Here is a 15,436-nt window from a genome sequence, read left to right as displayed (position 1 = left end):
GTCCTGTTCCATTAGAGAGCCCCCCAGTCTCAACAGTCTGTCATGTTCCATTAGAGAGCCCCCCAGTCTCAACAGTCTGTCCTGTTCCTTTAGAGAGCCCCCGGTCCCAACAGTCTGTCCCTGCTCCATTAGAGCACCCCAGTCTCAACAGTCTGTCCTGTTTCATTAGAGAGCCCCCCAGTCTCAACAGTCTGTCATGTTCCATTAGAGAGCCCCCCAGCATCAACAGTCTGTCCTGTTCCATTAGAGAGCCCCCCAGTTCCAACAGTCTGTCCTGTTCCATTAGAGCCCCCCAGTCTCAACAGTCTGTCATGTTCCATTACAGCCCCCCAGTTCCAACAGTCTGTCCTGTTCCATTAGAGCCCCTCCAGTCTCAACAGTCTGTCATGTTCTATTAGAGCCCCCCATCCCAACAGTCTGTCCTGTCCCATTAGAGCCCCCCAGCACCAACAGTCTGTCCTGTTCCATTAGAGAGCCCCCCAGTCTCAACAGTCTGTCCTGTTCCATTAGAGAGCACCCCAGTCCCAACAGTCTGTCCTGTTCCATTAGAGAGCCCCCCAGTCCCAACAATCTGTCCTGATCCATTAGAGAGCCCCCCAGTCCCAACAGTCTGTCCTGTTCCATTAGAGAGCCCCCAGTCTCAACAGTCTGTCCTGTTCCATTAGAGCCCCCCAGTCTCAACAGTTTGTCCTGTTCCATTAGAGAGCCCCCCAGCATCAACAGTCTGTCCTGTTCCATTAGAAAGCCCCCCACTCTCAACAGTCTGTCCTGTTCCATTAGAGAGCCCCCAAGTCTCAACAGTCTGTCATGTTCCATTAGAGCCCCCCAGTCCCAACAGTCTGTCATGTTCCATTAGAGAGCCCCCTCAGCATCAACAGTCTGTCCTGTTCCATTAGAGAGCCCCCCAGTCTCAACAGTCTGTCCTGTTCCATTAGAGAGCCCCCCCAGTCTCAACAGTCTGTCATGTTCCATTAGAGAGCCCCCCAGTCTCAACAGTTTGTCCTGTTCCATTAGAGAGCCCCCCACTCTCAACAGTCTGTCCTGTTCCATTAGAGAGCCCCCCAGTCTCAACAGTCTGTCCTGTTCCATTAGAGCCCCCCAACACCAACAGTCTGTCCTGTTCCATTAGAGAGCCCCCCCAGTCTCAACAGTCTGTCATGTTCCATTAGAGCCCCCCAGTCTCAACAGTCTGTCCTGTTCCATTAGAGAGCCCCCCAGTCTCAACAGTCTGTCCTGTTCCATTAGAGAGCCCCCTCAGTCTCAACAGTCTGTCCTGTTCCATAAGAGAGCCCCCCCAACATCAACAGTCTGTCCTGTTCCATTAGAGAGCCCCCCAGTCCCAACAGTCTGTCATGTTCTATTAGAGCCCCCCAGTCCCAACAGTCTGTCCTGTTCCATTAGAGCCCCCCAGTCTCAACAGACTGTCCTGTTCCATTAGAGAGCCCCCAGTCTCAACAGTCTGTCCTGTTCCATTAGAGCCCCCCAGTCTCAACAGTCTGTCCTGTTCCATTAGAGAGCCCCCCAGTCTCAACAGACTGTCCTGTTCCATTAGAGAGCCCCCCAGTCTCAACAGTCTGTCATGTTCCATTAGAGAGCCCCCCAGTCTCAACAGTCTGTCATGTTCCATTAGAGAGCCCCGCAGTCTCAACAGTCTGTCCTGTTCCATTAGAGAGCCCCCAGTCTCAACAGTCTGTCCTGTTCCATTAGAGAGCCCCCCAGTCTCAACAGTCTGTCATGTTCCATTAGAGAGCCCCCCAGTCTCAACAGTCTGTCATGTTCCATTAGAGAGCCCCCCAGTCCCAACAGTCTGTCATGTTCTATTAGAGCCCCCCAGTCCCAACAGTCTGTCCTGTTCCATTAGAGCCCCCCAGTCTCAACAGACTGTCCTGTTCCATTAGAGAGCCCCCCAGTCTCAACAGTCTGTCCTGTTCCATTAGAGAGCCCCCCAGTCTCAACAGTCTGTCCTGTTCCATTAGAGAGCCCCCCAGCATCAACAGTCTGTCCTGTTCCATTAGAGAGCCCCCCAGTCTCAACAGTCTGTCCTGTTCCATTAGCGCCCCCCAGTCTCAACAGACTGTCCTGTTCCATTAGAGAGCCCCCCAGTCTCAACAGACTGTCCTGTTCCATTAGAGCCCCCCAGGCTCAACAGTCTGTCCTGTTCCATTACAGCCCCCCAGTTCCAACAGTCTGTCCTGTTCCATTAGAGCCCCTCCAGTCTCAACAGTCTGTCATGTTCTATTAGAGCCCCCCAGCCCAACAGTCTGTCCTGTCCCATTAGAGCCCCCCAGCACCAACAGTCTGTCCTGTTCCATTAGAGAGCCCCCCAGTCTCAACAGTCTGTCATGTTCCATTAGAGAGCCCCCCAGTCTAAACAGTCTGTCATGTTCCATTAGAGAGCCCCCCAGTCTCAACAGTCTGTCCTGTTCCATTAGAGAGCCCCCCAGTCTCAACAGTCTGTCATGTTCCATTAGAGAGCCCCCCAGTCTCAACAGTCTGTCCTGTTCCTTTAGAGAGCCCCCCGGTCCCAACAGTCTGTCCTGCTCCATTAGAGCACCCCAGTCTCAACAGTCTGTCCTGTTTCATTAGAGAGCCCCCCAGTCTCAACAGTCTGTCATGTTCCATTAGAGAGCCCCCCAGCATCAACAGTCTGTCCTGTTCCATTAGAGAGCCCCCCAGTCCCAACAGTCTGTCCTGTTCCATTAGAGCCCCCCAGTCTCAACAGTCTGTCATGTTCCATTACAGCCCCCCAGTTCCAACAGTCTGTCCTGTTCCATTAGAGCCCCTCCAGTCTCAACAGTCTGTCATGTTCTATTAGAGCCCCCCATCCCAACAGTCTGTCCTGTCCCATTAGAGCCCCCCAGCACCAACAGTCTGTCCTGTTCCATTAGAGAGCCCCCCAGTCTCAACAGTCTGTCCTGTTCCATTAGAGAGCACCCCAGTCCCAACAGTCTGTCCTGTTCCATTAGAGAGCCCCCCAGTCCCAACAATCTGTCCTGATCCATTAGAGAGCCCCCCAGTCCCAACAGTCTGTCCTGTTCCATTAGAGAGCCCCCAGTCTCAACAGTCTGTCCTGTTCCATTAGAGCCCCCCAGTCTCAACAGTCTGTCCTGTTCCATTAGAGAGCCCCCCAGCATCAACAGTCTGTCCTGTTCCATTAGAAAGCCCCCCAGTCCCAACAGTCTGTCCTGTTCCATTAGAGAGCCCCCCAGTCTTAACAGTCTGTCCTGTTCCATTAGAGAGCCCCCCAGTCTCAACAGTCTGTCCTGTTCCATTAGAGAGCCCCCCACTCTCAACAGTCTGTCCTGTTCCATTAGAGAGCCCCCAAGTCTCAACAGTCTGTCATGTTCCATTAGAGCCCCCCAGTCCCAACAGTCTGTCATGTTCCATTAGAGAGACCCCCCAGCATCAACAGTCTGTCCTGTTCCATTAGAGAGCCCCCCAGTCTCAACAGTCTGTCCTGTTCCATTAGAGAGCCCCCCCAGTCTCAACAGTCTGTCATGTTCCATTAGAGAGCCCCCCAGTCTCAACAGTTTGTCCTGTTCCATTAGAGAGCCCCCCACTCTCAACAGTCTGTCCTGTTCCATTAGAGAGCCCCCCAGTCTCAACAGTCTGTCCTGTTCCATTAGAGCCCCCCAACACCAACAGTCTGTCCTGTTCCATTAGAGAGCCCCCCCAGTCTCAACAGTCTGTCATGTTCCATTAGAGCCCCCCAGTCTCAACAGTCTGTCCTGTTCCATTAGAGAGCCCCCCAGTCTCAACAGTCTGTCCTGTTCCATTAGAGAGCCCCCTCAGTCTCAACAGTCTGTCCTGTTCCATAAGAGAGCCCCCCAACATCAACAGTCTGTCCTGTTCCATTAGAGAGCCCCCCAGTCCCAACAGTCTGTCATGTTCTATTAGAGCCCCCCAGTCCCAACAGTCTGTCCTGTTCCATTAGAGCCCCCCAGTCTCAACAGACTGTCCTGTTCCATTAGAGAGCCCCCAGTCTCAACAGTCTGTCCTGTTCCATTAGAGCCCCCCAGTCTCAACAGTCTGTCCTGTTCCATTAGAGAGCCCCCCAGCATCAACAGTCTGTCCTGTTCCATTAGAGAGCCCCCCAGTCCCAACAGTCTGTCATGTTTTATTAGAGCCCCCCCAGTCTCAACAGTCTGTCCTGTTCCATTAGAGAGCCCCCCAGTCCCAACAGTCTGTCCTGTTCCATTAGAGAGCCCCCCAGTCCCAACAGTCTGTCCTGTTCCATTAGAGAGCCCCCCAGTCTCAACAGTCTGTCCTGTTCCATTAGAGAGCCCCCCAGTCTCAACAGTCTGTCCTGTTCCATTAGAGAGCCCCCCAGTCTCAACAGTCTGTCCTGTTCCATTAGAGCCCCCCAGCACCAACAGTCTGTCCTGTTCCATTAGAGAGCCCCCCCAGTCTCAACAGTCTGCCCTGTTCCATTAGAGCCCCCCAGCACCAACAGTCTGTCCTGTTCCATTAGAGAGCCCCCCCAGTCTCAACAGTCTGTCATGTTCCATTAGAGCCCCCCAGTCTCAACAGTCTGTCATGTTCCATTAGAGAGCCCCGCAGTCTCAACAGTCTGTCCTGTTCCATTAGAGAGCCCCCCAGTCTCAACAGTCTGTCCTGTTCCATTAGAGAGCCCCCCAGTCTCAACAGTCTGTCATGTTCCATTAGAGAGCCCCCCAGTCTCAACAGTCTGTCATGTTCCATTAGAGAGCCCCCCAGTCCCAACAGTCTGTCATGTTCTATTAGAGCCCCCCAGTCCCAACAGTCTGTCCTGTTCCATTAGAGCCCCCCAGTCTCAACAGACTGTCCTGTTCCATTAGAGAGCCCCCCAGTCTCAACAGTCTGTCCTGTTCCATTAGAGAGCCCCCCAGTCTCAACAGTCTGTCCTGTTCCATTAGAGAGCCCCCCAGCATCAACAGTCTGTCCTGTTCCATTAGAGAGCCCCCCAGTCTCAACAGTCTGTCCTGTTCCATTAGCGCCCCCCAGTCTCAACAGACTGTCCTGTCCATTAGAGAGCCCCCCAGTCTCAACAGACTGTCCTGTTCCATTAGAGCCCCCCAGGCTCAACAGTCTGTCCTGTTCCATTACAGCCCCCCAGTTCCAACAGTCTGTCCTGTTCCATTAGAGCCCCTCCAGTCTCAACAGTCTGTCATGTTCTATTAGAGCCCCCCAGCCCAACAGTCTGTCCTGTCCCATTAGAGCCCCCCAGCACCAACAGTCTGTCCTGTTCCATTAGAGAGCCCCCCAGTCTCAACAGTCTGTCATGTTCCATTAGAGAGCCCCCCAGTCTCAACAGTCTGTCATGTTCCATTAGAGAGCCCCCCCAGTCTCAACAGTCTGTCCTGTTCCATTAGAGAGCCCCCCAGTCTCAACAGTCTGTCATGTTCCATTAGAGAGCCCCCCAGTCTCAAAAGTCTGTCCTGTTCCTTTAGAGAGCCCCCCGGTCCCAACAGTCTGTCCTGCTCCATTAGAGCCCCCCAGTCTCAACAGTCTGTCCTGTTTCATTAGAGAGCCCCCCAGTCTCAACAGTCTGTCATGTTCCATTAGAGAGCCCCCCAGCATCAACAGTCTGTCCTGTTCCATTAGAGAGCCCCCCAGTTCCAACAGTCTGTCCTGTTCCATTAGAGCCCCCCAGTCTCAACAGTCTGTCATGTTCCATTACAGCCCCCCAGTTCCAACAGTCTGTCCTGTTCCATTAGAGCCCCTCCAGTCTCAACAGTCTGTCATGTTCTATTAGAGCCCCCCATCCCAACAGTCTGTCCTGTCCCATTAGAGCCCCCCAGCACCAACAGTCTGTCCTGTTCCATTAGAGAGCCCCCCAGTCTCAACAGTCTGTCCTGTTCCATTAGAGAGCACCCCAGTCCCAACAGTCTGTCCTGTTCCATTAGAGAGCCCCCCAGTCCCATCAATCTGTCCTGATCCATTAGAGAGCCCCCCAGTCCCAACAGTCTGTCCTGTTCCATTAGAGAGCCCCCAGTCTCAACAGTCTGTCCTGTTCCATTAGAGCCCCCCAGTCTCAACAGTTTGTCCTGTTCCATTAGAGAGCCCCCCAGCATCAACAGTCTGTCCTGTTCCATTAGAAAGCCCCCCAGTCCCAACAGTCTGTCCTGTTCCATTAGAGAGCCCCCCAGTCTTAACAGTCTGTCCTGTTCCATTAGAGAGCCCCCCAGTCTCAACAGTCTGTCCTGTTCCATTAGAGAGCCCCCCACTCTCAACAGTCTGTCCTGTTCCATTAGAGAGCCCCCAAGTCTCAACAGTCTGTCATGTTCCATTAGAGCCCCCCAGTCCCAACAGTCTGTCATGTTCCATTAGAGAGCCCCCCCAGCATCAACAGTCTGTCCTGTTCCATTAGAGAGCCCCCCAGTCTCAACAGTCTGTCCTGTTCCATTAGAGAGCCCCCCAGTCCCAACAGTCTGTCATGTTCTATTAGAGCCCCCCAGTCCCAACAGTCTGTCCTGTTCCATTAGAGCCCCCCAGTCTCAACAGACTGTCCTGTTCCATTAGAGAGCCCCCCCAGTCTCAACAGTCTGTCCTGTTCCATTAGAGAGCCCCCCAGTCTCAACAGTCTGTCCTGTTCCATTAGAGAGCCCCCCAGCATCAACAGTCTGTCCTGTTCCATTAGAGAGCCCCCCAGTCTCAACAGTCTGTCCTGTTCCATTAGCGCCCCCCAGTCTCAACAGACTGTCCTGTTCCATTAGAGAGCCCCCCAGTCTCAACAGACTGTCCTGTTCCATTAGAGCCCCCCAGGCTCAACAGTCTGTCCTGTTCCATTACAGCCCCCCAGTTCCAACAGTCTGTCCTGTTCCATTAGAGCCCCCCCAGTCTCAACAGTCTGTCATGTTCTATTAGAGCCCCCCAGCCCAACAGTCTGTCCTGTCCCATTAGAGCCCCCCAGCACCAACAGTCTGTCCTGTTCCATTAGAGAGCCCCCCAGTCTCAACAGTCTGTCATGTTCCATTAGAGAGCCCCCCAGTCTAAACAGTCTGTCATGTTCCATTAGAGAGCCCCCCAGTCTCAACAGTCTGTCCTGTTCCATTAGAGAGCCCCCCAGTCTCAACAGTCTGTCATGTTCCATTAGAGAGCCCCCCAGTCTCAACAGTCTGTCCTGTTCCTTTAGAGAGCCCCCCGGTCCCAACAGTCTGTCCTGCTCCATTAGAGCACCCCAGTCTCAACAGTCTGTCCTGTTTCATTAGAGAGCCCCCCAGTCTCAACAGTCTGTCATGTTCCATTAGAGAGCCCCCCAGCATCAACAGTCTGTCCTGTTCCATTAGAGAGCCCCCCAGTTCCAACAGTCTGTCCTGTTCCATTAGAGCCCCCCAGTCTCAACAGTCTGTCATGTTCCATTACAGCCCCCCAGTTCCAACAGTCTGTCCTGTTCCATTAGAGCCCCTCCAGTCTCAACAGTCTGTCATGTTCTATTAGAGCCCCCCCATCCCAACAGTCTGTCCTGTCCCATTAGAGCCCCCCAGCACCAACAGTCTGTCCTGTTCCATTAGAGAGCCCCCCAGTCTCAACAGTCTGTCCTGTTCCATTAGAGAGCACCCCAGTCCCAACAGTCTGTCCTGTTCCATTAGAGAGCCCCCCAGTCCCAACAATCTGTCCTGATCCATTAGAGAGCCCCCCAGTCCCAACAGTCTGTCCTGTTCCATTAGAGAGCCCCCAGTCTCAACAGTCTGTCCTGTTCCATTAGAGCCCCCCAGTCTCAACAGTTTGTCCTGTTCCATTAGAGAGCCCCCCAGCATCAACAGTCTGTCCTGTTCCATTAGAAAGCCCCCCAGTCCCAACAGTCTGTCCTGTTCCATTAGAGAGCCCCCCAGTCTTAACAGTCTGTCCTGTTCCATTAGAGAGCCCCCCAGTCTCAACAGTCTGTCCTGTTCCATTAGAGAGCCCCCCACTCTCAACAGTCTGTCCTGTTCCATTAGAGAGCCCCCAAGTCTCAACAGTCTGTCATGTTCCATTAGAGCCCCCCAGTCCCAACAGTCTGTCATGTTCCATTAGAGAGCCCCCTCAGCATCAACAGTCTGTCCTGTTCCATTAGAGAGCCCCCCAGTCTCAACAGTCTGTCCTGTTCCATTAGAGAGCCCCCCCAGTCTCAACAGTCTGTCATGTTCCATTAGAGAGCCCCCCAGTCTCAACAGTTTGTCCTGTTCCATTAGAGAGCCCCCCACTCTCAACAGTCTGTCCTGTTCCATTAGAGAGGCCCCCAGTCTCAACAGTCTGTCCTGTTCCATTAGAGCCCCCCAACACCAACAGTCTGTCCTGTTCCATTAGAGAGCCCCCCCAGTCTCAACAGTCTGTCATGTTCCATTAGAGCCCCCCAGTCTCAACAGTCTGTCCTGTTCCATTAGAGAGCCCCCCAGTCTCAACAGTCTGTCCTGTTCCATTAGAGAGCCCCCTCAGTCTCAACAGTCTGTCCTGTTCCATAAGAGAGCCCCCCAACATCAACAGTCTGTCCTGTTCCATTAGAGAGCCCCCCAGTCCCAACAGTCTGTCATGTTCTATTAGAGCCCCCCAGTCCCAACAGTCTGTCCTGTTCCATTAGAGCCCCCCAGTCTCAACAGACTGTCCTGTTCCATTAGAGAGCCCCCAGTCTCAACAGTCTGTCCTGTTCCATTAGAGCCCCCCAGTCTCAACAGTCTGTCCTGTTCCATTAGAGAGCCCCCCAGCATCAACAGTCTGTCCTGTTCCATTAGAGAGCCCCCCAGTCCCAACAGTCTGTCATGTTCTATTAGAGCCCCCCAGTCTCAACAGTCTGTCCTGTTCCATTAGAGAGCCCCCCAGTCCCAACAGTCTGTCCTGTTCCATTAGAGAGCCCCCCAGTCCCAACAGTCTGTCCTGTTCCATTAGAGAGCCCCCCAGTCTCAACAGTCTGTCCTGTTCCATTAGAGAGCCCCCCAGTCTCAACAGTCTGTCCTGTTCCATTAGAGAGCCCCCCAGTCTCAACAGTCTGTCCTGTTCCATTAGAGCCCCCCAGCACCAACAGTCTGTCCTGTTCCATTAGAGAGCCCCCCCAGTCTCAACAGTCTGCCCTGTTCCATTAGAGCCCCCCAGCACCAACAGTCTGTCCTGTTCCATTAGAGAGCCCCCCCAGTCTCAACAGTCTGTCATGTTCCATTAGAGCCCCCCAGTCTCAACAGTCTGTCATGTTCCATTAGAGAGCCCCGCAGTCTCAACAGTCTGTCCTGTTCCATTAGAGAGCCCCCCAGTCTCAACAGTCTGTCCTGTTCCATTAGAGAGCCCCCCAGTCTCAACAGTCTGTCATGTTCCATTAGAGAGCCCCCCAGTCTCAACAGTCTGTCATGTTCCATTAGAGAGCCCCCCAGTCCCAACAGTCTGTCATGTTCTATTAGAGCCCCCCAGTCCCAACAGTCTGTCCTGTTCCATTAGAGCCCCCCAGTCTCAACAGACTGTCCTGTTCCATTAGAGAGCCCCCCAGTCTCAACAGTCTGTCCTGTTCCATTAGAGAGCCCCCCCAGTCTCAACAGTCTGTCCTGTTCCATTAGAGAGCCCCCCAGCATCAACAGTCTGTCCTGTTCCATTAGAGAGCCCCCCAGTCTCAACAGTCTGTCCTGTTCCATTAGCGCCCCCCAGTCTCAACAGACTGTCCTGTTCCATTAGAGAGCCCCCCAGTCTCAACAGACTGTCCTGTTCCATTAGAGCCCCCCAGGCTCAACAGTCTGTCCTGTTCCATTACAGCCCCCCAGTTTCAACAGTCTGTCCTGTTCCATTAGAGCCCCTCCAGTCTCAACAGTCTGTCATGTTCTATTAGAGCCCCCCAGCCCAACAGTCTGTCCTGTCCCATTAGAGCCCCCCAGCACCAACAGTCTGTCCTGTTCCATTAGAGAGCCCCCCAGTCTCAACAGTCTGTCATGTTCCATTAGAGAGCCCCCCAGTCTCAACAGTCTGTCATGTTCCATTAGAGAGCCCCCCAGTCTCAACAGTCTGTCCTGTTCCATTAGAGAGCCCCCCAGTCTCAACAGTCTGTCATGTTCCATTAGAGAGCCCCCCAGTCTCAACAGTCTGTCCTGTTCCTTTAGAGAGCCCCCCCGGTCCCAACAGTCTGTCCTGCTCCATTAGAGCCCCCCAGTCTCAACAGTCTGTCCTGTTTCATTAGAGAGCCCCCCAGTCTCAACAGTCTGTCATGTTCCATTAGAGAGCCCCCCAGCATCAACAGTCTGTCCTGTTCCATTAGAGAGCCCCCCAGTTCCAACAGTCTGTCCTGTTCCATTAGAGCCCCCCAGTCTCAACAGTCTGTCATGTTCCATTACAGCCCCCCAGTTCCAACAGTCTGTCCTGTTCCATTAGAGCCCCTCCAGTCTCAACAGTCTGTCATGTTCTATTAGAGCCCCCCATCCCAACAGTCTGTCCTGTCCCATTAGAGCCCCCCAGCACCAACAGTCTGTCCTGTTCCATTAGAGAGCCCCCCAGTCTCAACAGTCTGTCCTGTTCCATTAGAGAGCACCCCAGTCCCAACAGTCTGTCCTGTTCCATTAGAGAGCCCCCCAGTCCCATCAATCTGTCCTGATCCATTAGAGAGCCCCCCAGTCCCAACAGTCTGTCCTGTTCCATTAGAGAGCCCCCAGTCTCAACAGTCTGTCCTGTTCCATTAGAGCCCCCCAGTCTCAACAGTTTGTCCTGTTCCATTAGAGAGCCCCCCAGCATCAACAGTCTGTCCTGTTCCATTAGAAAGCCCCCCAGTCCCAACAGTCTGTCCTGTTCCATTGGAGAGCCCCCCAGTCTTAACAGTCTGTCCTGTTCCATTAGAGAGCCCCCCAGTCTCAACAGTCTGTCCTGTTCCATTAGAGAGCCCCCCACTCTCAACAGTCTGTCCTGTTCCATTAGAGAGCCCCCAAGTCTCAACAGTCTGTCATGTTCCATTAGAGCCCCCCAGTCCCAACAGTCTGTCATGTTCCATTAGAGAGCCCCCCCAGCATCAACAGTCTGTCCTGTTCCATTAGAGAGCCCCCCAGTCTCAACAGTCTGTCCTGTTCCATTAGAGAGCCCCCCAGCACCAACAGTCTGTCCTGTTCCATTAGAGAGCCCCCCAGCATCAACAGTCTGTCCTGTTCCGTTAGAGCCCCCCAGCACCAACAGTCTGTCCTGTTCCATTAGAGCCCCCCAGTCTCAACAGTCTGTAATGTTCTATTAGAGCCCCTCAGCACCAACAGTCTGTCCTGTTCCATTAGAGAGCCCACCAGCATCAACAGTCTGTCCTGTTCCATTAGAGCCCCCCAGCATCAACAGTCTATCCTGTTCTATTAGAGCCCCCCAGCACCAACAGTCTGTCCTGTTCCATTAGAGAGCCCCCCAGCATCAACAGTCTGTCCTGTTCTATTAGAGCCCCCCAGCACCAACAGTCTGTCCTGTTCCATTAGAGAGCCCCCCAGCACCAACAGTCTGTCCTGTTCCATTAGAGAGCCCCCCAGAACCAACAGTCTGTCCTGTTCCATTAGAGAGCCCCCCAGCACCAACAGTCTGTCCTGTTCCATTAGAACCCCCCAGCATCAACAGTCTGTCCTGTTCCATTAGAGCCCCCCAGCATCAACAGTCTATCCTGTTCTATTAGAGAGCCCCCCAGCACAAACAGCCTGTCCTGTTCCATTAGAGCCCCCCAGTCCCAACAGTCTGTCATGTTCTATTAGAGAGGCCCCAGTCTCAACAGTCTGTCCTGTTCCATTAGAGCCCCACAGCACCAACAGTCTGTCCTGTTCCATTAGAGCCCCCCAGCATCAACAGTCTGTCCTGTTCCATTAGAGCCCCCCAGTCTCAACAGTCTGTCATGTTCTATTAGAGCCCCCCAGTCCCAACAGTCTGTCCTGTTCCATTAGAGCCCCCCAGCATCAACAGTCTGTCCTGTTCCATTAGAGCCCCCCAGTCTCAACAGTCTGTCCTGTTCCATTAGAGAGCCCCCCAGTTCCAACAGTCTATCCTGTTCCATTAGAGCCCCTCCAGTCACAACAGTCTGTCCTGTTCCATTAGAGCCCCCCAGTCTCAACAGTCTGTCCTTTTCTATTAGAGAGCCCCCCAGTCTCAACAGTCTGTCTTGTTCCATTAGAGCCCCCCAGTCTCAACAGTCTGTCCTGTTCAATTAGAGCCCCCCAGTTCCAACAGTCTGTCCTGTTCCATTAGAGCCCCCCAGTCTCAACAGTCTGTACTGTTCCATTACAGCCCCCCAGTTCCAACAGTCTGTCCTGTTCCATTAGAGCCCCCCAGCACCAACAGTCTGTCCTGTTCCATTAGAGAGCCCCCCAGCACCAACAGTCTGTCCTGTTCCATTAGAGAGCCCCCCCAGTCTCAACAGTCTGTCATGTTCCATTAGAGAGCCCCCCAGTTCCAACAGTCTTTCCTGTTCCATTAGAGCCCCCCAGTTCCAACAGTCTGTCTCGTTCCATTAGAGCATCTCCAGTCTCAACAGTCTGTCATGTTCCATTAGAGAGCCCCCCAGCATCAACAGTCTGTCCTGTTCCATTAGAGAGCCCCCCAGTTCCAACAGTCTGTCCTGTTCCATTAGAGCCCCCCAGCACCAACAGTCTGTCCTGTTCCATTAGAGAGCCCCCCAGCACCAACAGTCTGTCCTGTTCCATTAGATCCCCTCCAGTCTCAACAGTCTGTCATGTTCTATTAGAGCCCCCCAGCCCAACAGTCGGTCCTGTTCCATTAGAGCCCCCCAGCACCAACAGTCTGTCATGTTCCATTAGAGAGCCCCCCAGTCTCAAAAGTCTGTCATGTTCTATTAGAGCCCCCCAGTCCCAACAGTCTGTCCTGTTCCATTAGAGCCCCCCAGCACCAACAGTCTGTCATGTTCCATTAGAGCCCCCCAGCACCAACAGTCTGTCCTGTTCCATTAGAGCCCCCCAGTCTCAACAGTCTGTCATGTTCTATTAGAGCCCCCCAGTCTCAACAGTCTGTCCTGTTCCATTAGAGCCCCCCAGCACCAACAGTCTGTCCTGTTCCATTAGAGCCCCTCAGCACCAACAGTCTGTCCTGTTCCATTAGAGCCCCCCAGTCTCAACAGTCTGTCATGTTCTATTAGAGCCCCTCAGTCCCAACAATCTGTCCTGTTCCATTAGAGCCCCCCAGCATCAACAGTCTGTCATGTTCTATTAGAGCCCCCCCAGTCTCAACAGTCTGTCCTGTTCCATTAGAGCCCCCCAGTCCCAGCAGTCTGTCATGTTCCATTAGAGCCCCCCAGTCTCAACAGTCTGTCCTGTTCCATTAGAGAGCCCCCCCATTCCCAACAGTCTGTCATGTTCTATTAGAGCCCCCCAGTCCCAACAATCTGTCATGTTCCATTAGAGAGCCCCCCAGCACCAACAGTCTGTCCTGTTCCATTAGAGAGCCCCCATCCCCAACAGTAGGTCTGTTTTGTTTCTGATAGGTGGTTTATAAAGGAAGCAGCGAGTCGGAGACGGGAAGGGAGGACTCCTTGCTTCTTTCCTGCATCCAAGAGCAGCGGGACTGACTCACTGACAGACGCCTCTGCCAGTCAGCCAGCTGCAAAGTATCATAACAATATCTCTGTGGAATGCACTTGATGTTAGTACAGCTTGCATCCAGTACCTAAAATAAATGTGTTTAGTCTTAGAGTGCGTATCTGAACAGTTTTTGTAGGTTTCCCAGACAGATTAAGCCTAGTCCAGTTCTAAAAAACATTCTCAGTGGAGAATCTCTATTGAAAGAGCTTTTTAGTCCATGAGTATAGGCTTAATCTGTGTCTGAGAAATCTTTCTGGTTCATCTGCTGCAGCCCAGTGCTGTTCCACTTCCATAACATCCTCATCATCATCATCCTTCTACCTTATAGCAGAGGGTTGCCAGATTGGAGGGGGACTCCTCCCGAACAGCTCGGATCTCCGCGGCTGGCACCAGGGCAAAAACATCCTGCACAGTGGTGGCAGTGTCAGCCCAGAACTGGTCCCAGAAGGCATCGTCTGTGGCCTCCACTGGCTGTGAAAAATGCATGTATCTGCTTTTAGACTACATTTCCCACCACCCATTGGGCTCATCTAGGCTTGCTCCAATCGGACTAATGATAACCTATTACATTGGGTGTAAAAACAGCATGTATAACAGTGTCATAGAAAGCAATAGGGTAATGTAATGTAATGAATATCAAATCACACAACAAATGCATTCAGTATCAACAAATATATCAATAAGGATACTATGACATAAAGAGGGCTAGAATAATAGAAATAAACATATCATGAGAATAATGTCACCTCATTCTAATAAGTAGGTTTCATGTCAACACCAGTTAGCAGATGGGGCAACATAACAGCCTATCTCTTCCTATTTGCTGTTAGTCTATACAACATCAGGAAATATGAGCTGCTCTAATCTCTAATCACATAATAGTGCACCTGCCACATCAGTGGGCGGTGGGAGAAAGGACGCCTACGTCATTTGACCATCGAATAAGATATGTGTTATCGGTGATCTATAAGAATCCAAATAAAAAATGTAACATCTTAAACAACAAATACTCTACTTGGCTGAAAACTGTGCTGCCTGTTTCTCATGTCACCGATGATAAGGCCTGCAGAAGGGAGTTATGATCATGCAGACAGTGAATAGACAGTCTATTAAACAGCGAAAAGGGGGTATTTGGATATGCTATAGGTTTATGAGCCCACTTTTCATTTAATGCAGAAACATAATGCAAAATAGAAACACCCCAGAATAACAATAGGACAGAATAAGGCATATGAGAGATTTAAAACAGTAGCGTGTCACTGCTATCATTGCGGGGGATTTGATTATAACCTAACAAAACGCATGATCAAATACGCCAAGCATTTTATGACGTGCGGGAGATAATTAAAAAAAAATCAAATATCTCAATATAGACCTATGCATTGAATATCGACGGTCTATATGCAGCCCCTATCTTTTGTTTTCTAATAGAGCCCTTATCCTTCCTAGTGATATACAAACAGCTATTGCGCTCTTTCTGTGATCGCTATTTATACTCAAATATTTTCCTATTTCTCAGCGTTGGCCTATAATAAATATTTCAAAGGTACCCAACCTGTGTTTTGGTTGTGAGCTGTATCACTGCTTTCCTGAAGTTCAGTTTAGAATCGGTGTTACCCATTTTGATATTCCTTTATATACTACAGCGTTGTTGATGCCGCGAATCCCTACTAATCTTGTTCACCTCTATCCTCCGCTTGAGTCACTCGCGGAGGCGTTGTTACGTCACTGGTTGGCTAGCCTTTTACACTGGGCTCGAAACTTCCGGGTTCTTCAAGAGTACAATAATCACTATGCCTATCACAAGGTAAAATGTAATACATATTATACAGGGAACCCTTGCACCTGGTATAATATCATAATATTGTAGGGTTATCTTTTTTAAAATATATTAATGGAATGCAATTTAAAATACAACAATGCGGGGTTTTCTTCTATACAATCTCTTTGATTGAAATCACTGT

At 51.7% G+C, this 15,436-nt stretch overlaps 1 protein-coding gene across 1 annotated transcript in view; it reads right to left on the bottom strand.

Moving 5' to 3' along the window:
* Nucleotides 1-15,172, bottom strand: part of LOC115207442 (protein HID1-like) — an 86,401-nt gene extending 71,229 nt beyond the window's left edge. The window contains exons 1-2 of the mRNA XM_029774519.1: nt 15,028-15,172; nt 13,794-13,943 (exon numbers count right to left, since the gene is read on the bottom strand). Coding sequence (XP_029630379.1) covers nt 13,794-13,943; nt 15,028-15,093 — 216 coding nt within the window. The 5' untranslated portion in view covers nt 15,094-15,172. The remainder of the gene's footprint in view (nt 1-13,793; nt 13,944-15,027) is intronic.
* Between the last annotated feature and the right edge of the window lie 264 nt (nt 15,173-15,436).

The sequence above is a fragment of the Salmo trutta genome, chromosome 1 (genome assembly GCF_901001165.1).
Source record: "Salmo trutta chromosome 1, fSalTru1.1, whole genome shotgun sequence".
In the NCBI taxonomy this organism is placed as follows: Eukaryota; Metazoa; Chordata; class Actinopteri; order Salmoniformes; family Salmonidae; genus Salmo; species Salmo trutta.
Note: the sequence above shows the minus strand (reverse complement) of the source record. Positions and strands in the feature narration are given on the sequence as shown.